This window comes from Vicugna pacos, chromosome 17 (genome assembly GCF_048564905.1).
Source record: "Vicugna pacos chromosome 17, VicPac4, whole genome shotgun sequence".
Lineage (NCBI taxonomy): Eukaryota > Metazoa > Chordata > Mammalia > Artiodactyla > Camelidae > Vicugna > Vicugna pacos.
Genome location: NC_133003.1, coordinates 19,253,278 through 19,260,234, shown reverse-complemented (window position 1 = coordinate 19,260,234; position 6,957 = coordinate 19,253,278). Strand labels below are relative to the sequence as shown.

The 6,957-nt window shown below is 48.5% G+C and overlaps 1 protein-coding gene across 1 annotated transcript; it reads left to right on the top strand.

The window, feature by feature from the left end:
• Positions 1-666: 666 nt before the first annotated feature.
• On the top strand, positions 667-5,453 carry XCR1 (X-C motif chemokine receptor 1). Its single transcript, XM_031686683.2, has one exon. It carries the CDS (start codon positions 802-804, stop codon positions 1,801-1,803), a length of 1,002 nt encoding a protein of 333 aa, XP_031542543.2. The 5' UTR covers positions 667-801; the 3' UTR covers positions 1,804-5,453.
• The last annotated feature ends 1,504 nt before the right edge of the window (positions 5,454-6,957 follow it).

The window sequence follows — 6,957 nt, the reverse complement described above, 5'->3', positions numbered from 1 at the left end:
CCCACATGATGAAGTTTTCTGCTCTGAGAGTTAATCCTCTGGCTTAGTGGGGATTTGGTCTCAACATTCACTGAAGTCTTGAGATTATTTCATGATTGGACTCACGTGAGAGATGTTTGCTCCGTTTGTGTCCTCTCTTTTTAGACCTGTTCCAGGAGACAGCAAGTTTCCTGAAACAATCCTGCCAGCAGGATTTCTACGTTTGTGGGAGGAAGGAAAGGAGGGAACAGAGGAAGAAAAAAAGAAAGAGTGACAGAGGGAGGGACAAAGGGAGAGAAGGAGAGAGAGAAGGAGGTGGGAGGCAGGTGGCATAGTAAATGCTCACTGGATACTTGTTGAAGAAATGAAAGAATGACATCATCTATTTTGTAGATGACGACCTAATGTTCAGAAAGATTAAAAAGCTTGCCCGGGAACATGGTATTGGACCCCAACTTTGATCTCTGGTCTGTGAATCCAGTTCCACTGCTCTCTCTTCTACACCTACTGGGACACATCTAACTTAGCGCTACTCAAATGCCTGTCTACAAGGAGAAAAGGGTCTTATGACTTATTGTAAATTAATGCACCACTTCCTTCAAGAAAGTCTTGCTAAGAAATAAAATTGCTGACCAAACTAAACAGCATGCCTAGTGACTTCAAGTTCTGGTGAAAGTCCCTAATCTCAATACAGATAGTTCACCAACCAGTAGCTGGACCTTGGATCTCATTTTTTGATAACATGAGTCCTACTGCTCTCTAGCGTAACCACAGGGCTTTAAACTACACATCTCCATCATTTCAGATGATCTTAACGTCTAGATGGAGCCCTCAGACATCCCGGAGACCACCACCTCTTTTGAGTATGATCCTCAGAGCTTTCTGTGTGAGAAGAAGACCTTCGTCTTCGCCACCTTCAGCACCACCATCCTGTACTGCCTGGTCTTCTTTCTCAGCTTGGTGGGCAACAGCCTGGTGCTGTGGGTCCTGGTGAAGTATGAGAGCTTGGAGTCCCTCACCAATGTCTTCATCCTCAACTTGTGTCTCTCAGACCTGGTGTTCTCCTGCCTGTTGCCCGTGTGGATCCTGGGATACCACTGGGGCTGGTTGCTGGGAGACTTCCTCTGCAAGCTCCTCAACATGGTCTTCTCCATCAGCCTCTACAGCAGCATCTCCTTCCTGACCATCATGACCATCCACCGCTACCTGTCCGTGGTGAACCCCATCTCATCCCTGCGCGTCCACACCCTGCAGCGCCGCATGCTGGTGACCATCGCCGTGTGGGCAGCCAGCGTCCTGTCCTCCATCCCCGACGCCATCTTCCACAAGGTGTTCCCTTCGGGCTGTGATTATTCAGAACGCGAGGGGTTCCTGGCCTCAGTCTACCAGCACAACATCATCTTCCTCCTCTCCGTGGGGATCATCCTGTTCTGCTATGTGGAGATTCTCCGGACCCTGTTCCGTTCGCGGTCCAAACGGCGCCACCGGACAGTCAGGCTTATCTTCACCATCGTGGTGGCATACTTCCTCAGCTGGGCCCCCTACAACCTGATCCTGTTTCTGCAGACACTGTTGAAACTTGGGGTCATTCAGAGCTGCGAGGTCAGCCAGCAGCTGGATTATGCCCTGCTCATCTGCCGCAACGTTGCCTTCTCCCACTGCTGCTTCAACCCTGTGCTCTATGTCTTTGTCGGGGTCAAGTTCCGCAGACACCTCAAAAGTCTGCTCCGGCGCTTCTGGCTCTGCCGGCAACAGGCGCCCGGCCTTCCCCCATCACCTCACCCCCCAGGTGCCTTCACCTATGAGGGCATCTCCTTCTACTGACGGGGAGTTTGAGGGGACAGGCAGAGGTGGGCAGAGGAGCTGGAGGAGGCGGGGCTGAAGGAGAAGTTGGGCAGGAAGGAACATGGAAGGCAGGACACCGGGAAATGCTACAGCTGCAGGTGTGGGAGTGAAAGAAATACATTACACCAGGGAGTCCCACATGCCCCCTCTTCTGCAGAAAATGTCCCCACCTGGAAATTTTTTATTGCCATCCAGAAAAACGCTTCTTAGATTTTAAGAAAATTTTTATCTCTTATTCCCTCATTTATTCATTCATTTAGACATGGATTTCTTATCCTTGCTTAGTTCAGAGGGCTCTAAAATGTGAACGAATTCCTAGAAAGGAACATCCTTCATGACTTTATGAGGGTCTGAAATTCCATTGTGCAGAGGTTGCTGGCAAGACCATCTCTCCCCTCCCTGATTGTAGGGTTATCCCTGCTGATTTGGGAGGGGGTTGGCTCTGGGTGACTGCTGGATGAGGCTGTCTGCAGGACAAAAGTAATCATATCCTCAAACAAGGACAATCAGAATGAAATCCAGATTCTGAAAACCGACAACTGGACAGGAGACATGTTCTGTGTCATAGTACCAGTTTCTAGCCCATGAACTGGCACTTGCTTATTTAGTCTATGAATCTTTCATTGAAAGAATGAATGCAATAAGTGCCACCTTCTGCAGGCATTTATTTGGAGGATATGAAGATGAACGAGATGCAGATGCTACCCTCCAGGTGCCAACAGTCCAGCTCGGAAGGCCCAGAGAAGTAAACACCCACCTTGATGAAGGCATCCGGAGGGGGAAGACTCTGCTACAATCTCCTCATCTCCAGGTGGATATTGTGCTGACATTTCTGATTCATCATTTTCCATCTAAAATGTTCTCCCCCGTCTTGGTTGATGGTACCAGCTTCCCCACAGTCACCCACACTCGGACTCACGTCACCTTTGAGCCCTGCATTTCCTCTCCCTCCAGTCCCACGGCCAGATCCTGTTGACGTTGCCTTCCGCATGTCTCTCTAATGCTCACGGCTTCATCCCCAAACAGCCTCACTTCCTCCGCATCTTCCTGTTGCTCATTTCTTCCCCACCAAGGCTCCTCTGCATTGACATCAGGTTGCTTCAAAGCCTTAGTGGCTCCTCATTACGTACAAGTAAAGCCAAAGACCTCAGCAGGTCGTTCAGGGCCCTTATAATCTGGTGCCAACTAACCTTCCATTCTTTCTGCTTTTATTCCAACCTAAGCCCCCTACCCCCAGGCAGCGTGGGATCCAGCCACAAAAGGCCACTGGCCCTTTCCCAGACACCCTTCTCCCAGCCTCCTCTGGGCCTTTGTTGTGCTGGGCCTTCTACTCCCTAACCTGAAATGCCCCAGCTGACATGCCAGCTCCTTCAGGTGGCTGTCTGCAATCTGTAAATCAGAGGGGCACTCTCTGGGTTGCTTCTGCTCGTCCTCTCTAAAAAAGTCCGTGTCACTCTCCAATGTGTTACACCCATGGATGTCTTATCCCCCTGCCCCATCAGACTGCAAACTGCCTGCGGGCAGGAACCTGATCTTGCACCCTGCCAAGCATGGGGCCTGGTGTTCTATCACTGTGTACTGAGTGGGAGCAAAGAATGACAGCTGTCATTTTTCTTCCAGTTTATGCTTTTTGGGCCGCCACGTCCATGGGACACATTTTACCTTGTTTGCCCCAGGCTGCTGCTTTATAAATATTAACCTTTCTTCGCTAGTCTGCACTTACATTGCTTATCCCTCTCCGTGGCAATGGCTGAACTTGCCCTGGCCTTTTAATTAGTAGTACATATGCCTGCCTCTTACACTATCCCACAGCTTCACATCCAAGGACATAGACAAAAGGCACCCTCTCAGCTTTTCCATATCCCACAGACCTGGTCCCAATCTGTGAACCTGATTCAGCTCTGGAGTGACCCCTTTGGAAAAATGCCCCAGGTGATTCTGCCATGCACCCCAGTTAGGAACATTTGGCTGCAACTCTTTGAAAATAGGAATTCCAGAGTCTTCTACCCCTTGAGCAGGACTTTGTACACAGCAGTCACTCCATACATGCTTGTTGAATAAAGTAGTTCCTAATGCAGCCCTTAGCTGAAGCCTAGAGAGCTTGTAAAGCACTTTCCCCTTCAGTTCCTGCTACAATTTCAATGATCTGTTTGCCACTGGGTGGCCAGCCTTGAAGAAGTTTGACCTGGCTGGGGAAGAGTGAGGGTCTACTTTTAAGAATTAGGCCTGTAGCACCTGTTGGAGAGGGCTGGGTGGGGCACCAGTGAAGGGATAAAACTCTTGTGGCCTTACTAACCAATTGGTGGGGACATCACCCACCACAGAAGAAAGAAATGGCCAAAAGAAAGGGGCAATTAGATAGTCCTGGGGTCATAGCCAAGTCTGTGGGCTTCTGGTCAGCCTAATCATTCCACATTCCTTCAAACTGATAATATTAAAATTTTATTCAACTTTTATTCAGACGGCAGGCTGAGCCCAGGGAGCAGAAGGGCAGAGGACTCCAGCTCACACACCCACTTCACCAAACCAAAGCACAACAGGTTTTGAGCCTACTCTTCTTAGAAGGCAGGTTGGGGGATCTTGTGTCACTACAGAGTATGCCCTTTGAGATCATCTCTCCACCATCTCCTCACCCCATCCCATTCCTGAACATCCCAAGATGCTTATCTAAGTGTTTCTTTCAACACCTACAGCCATTTCCTGGGAGCACTTCATTAGTACAATTGTGTTTGTCTTTTTACATTTCTGCTGATGTTTTGGCATCCCCAGTAGACTAGCTCCCAGGGTAACCTTTAATGCAGTGTCTTCTCCTAATCTAGCTCCTTGAGACTCCAAAGGAAGAGGCACAGAGAAAGAGAGGTGTGAATGGGAAGATGGAGGGGCACCCCTGGGTGGAACAGCTAGCTGAAGGAAGCAGCCAGCCAGCTGTACACCAGTGACTATGCTCCACCTTTGTTTATCACACTCTTCATGGGCCACAGTCTCCTGCTTTCCCTTCCCTCCACCCACTGAAACCACTGCTCAACCTCATCTGGACCACTGTGGGCCTCTCCCTCCTGCTCCAGGGCCCTGGACATGGGGCTGCAGACTTTCTGCCATTCCTGGAGCAAAAACAATCCACAGTGGCTTCAAGGGAATATCCTCTTCACAGCATTTCCACCTCCATACTCTCTCAGACAAAATCAGCAAGAGAAGAAGCTTGCTGATCTCTAAATAGGAAGGTGGCTCCAAGCCCAGGGCAGCCCCTGACCAGCTGGAGTAGAAGGTCCTTGAGGGCACAAGCCCCGTTTTGCATATCTAGAACATCCCTCAGTACCCAACAATGTTTGTGGTTGGTTAAGTAAGTGGATAGGAGACCATCTTTTTTAGCTTTTTTCTACTTTTGTTTCTTCTTCACACACTTGCTTATGTTACATCTTCCAGTTAATACCAGGCACTGCCCAATGGGCTTCCCATGAACTCTTCTCCAGGGCCCACCAGCCAAGACATCGCTTGGTTTGTTGAACCCCTAATGGCTTTCATTTGTGAAACCTGCCTGTGACCAGACAAATACTAATTACTCTTAAAATCATCTCATAAATAGAGAAAGCATCATGTATCACATATGCAAATAAACGATTAGCATGTAATGACTGACTTTGAGCTGGTTATGTTCCCCTCCTTTCTACCCAAGATCATTATACATGATTCTTAAAAGTTCTCTGCTTGTGAGGGATCTGGGTTAGGATCTTGGGTGAAAGGAGGGATACAGAAGGAGAACTGGAGATAAAATGTGGAACAAGCCCTGTGTGGGTCAGTAGGAAATTGGCTCCAATCAGGCATTAGGCGAAATTGTTCAGGAGGCCAGGTCTGTCTTGAGTGCTCCTAGCCTCAGTTTTCTGTCCCAGTCTTTCCCCTGGCCTGGCACCTGAGTTTCCTGTCTTTGAGTCCAAGGTTTTTATTTGATCTCCTGTTTCTGAACAAGGACCTTCCAGAGATCAGCCCTCCAATCAGAAGGAATGACACCACTTCCTGCTGGGAATTTCAGGCCTCTTGAAAACTTGGTAGGAGATATTTTGCAGGTTTGTGGGCAACTTTAGGAAGGGGAAGAAGGTTATTCTAAATCCTCACTAAGTTATTCTGAGTAGAGAGCTCCCCTCTCCACCTTGGGGCCAGCCCAGATTTTAGGTGGAGGGTTGTTGCAATCCCCTCCCACAAACCCCACCCACAACCCCTCCACGAAATAGTGTGGCTAGAAGGACCAAAGGAGGACAAAGGTGACCGGGCTCCTTGACTTTGATGATTTCAGAAAATCTGCCTTGCGTATCACCCAATGGTTAGAGAGAAGACACGGACAACCAGTGGGCATGGGGAATTGGATGGTTGCAGGGATTAGAAACAGGGTGGCGGGGTGGGGAAGAGAGGGATATGTAGACCTCCAGGAGGTCCCTGGTCACTTTCGTAGAGGGCCTGCTCAGTGTGAAGGCAGCAGGAGGCAGGAGGAGCACAAGGGGAGTGGGACCACAAAGAGAAATTAGCCCCGCTCTCAAGTTGTCCTTTCTCTGGCCATTCTACCTGGGGAAAGATGTACATAGGATTACTCTAGTCCCAGGGAGTTCTTGGTCCTTTTTCCAGATGTCCTGGATGAACCCGGAAGAGAAAATGACCTGGCTTGATTGTCCAAACAACTGGGAATGCACATGTCATTAAAACTATTCCAGGGCACTTTGTAATGAGCTATGGGAGTCTGGGGAAGAAGGTGCCCACCTATATCTATCTGTTCCCTTGACTTTGGTTAAAATTGGTTCAACAGTCTGTCTCTGATCTTTTCTAGTAGTTTGGATAATGTAAGTTAAAAACAACAACAGCACTGAACAATGCTAATTTTTCAAAGCATCTTCTGTTTATTCCCAAATTAGAGGAAACCCACAAATGCTGACTTCAATAGGAAATCACATTCACTTTTCTGGCTGGGTCCTTAGCAAGCCATTCCCCCTCCTTTAGGGCTTATTGATTCAACTTAACTGAAGAGGTTTGAAATTATAGATCTCTAAGATCCCTTCCTATGACTTAAAAAATGAAACCTGTAATTTCCTGACTTGTGTTTCCGTGAGGTCCTTCAGGGGATACAAATCTATAGCTTAGGGCATATTA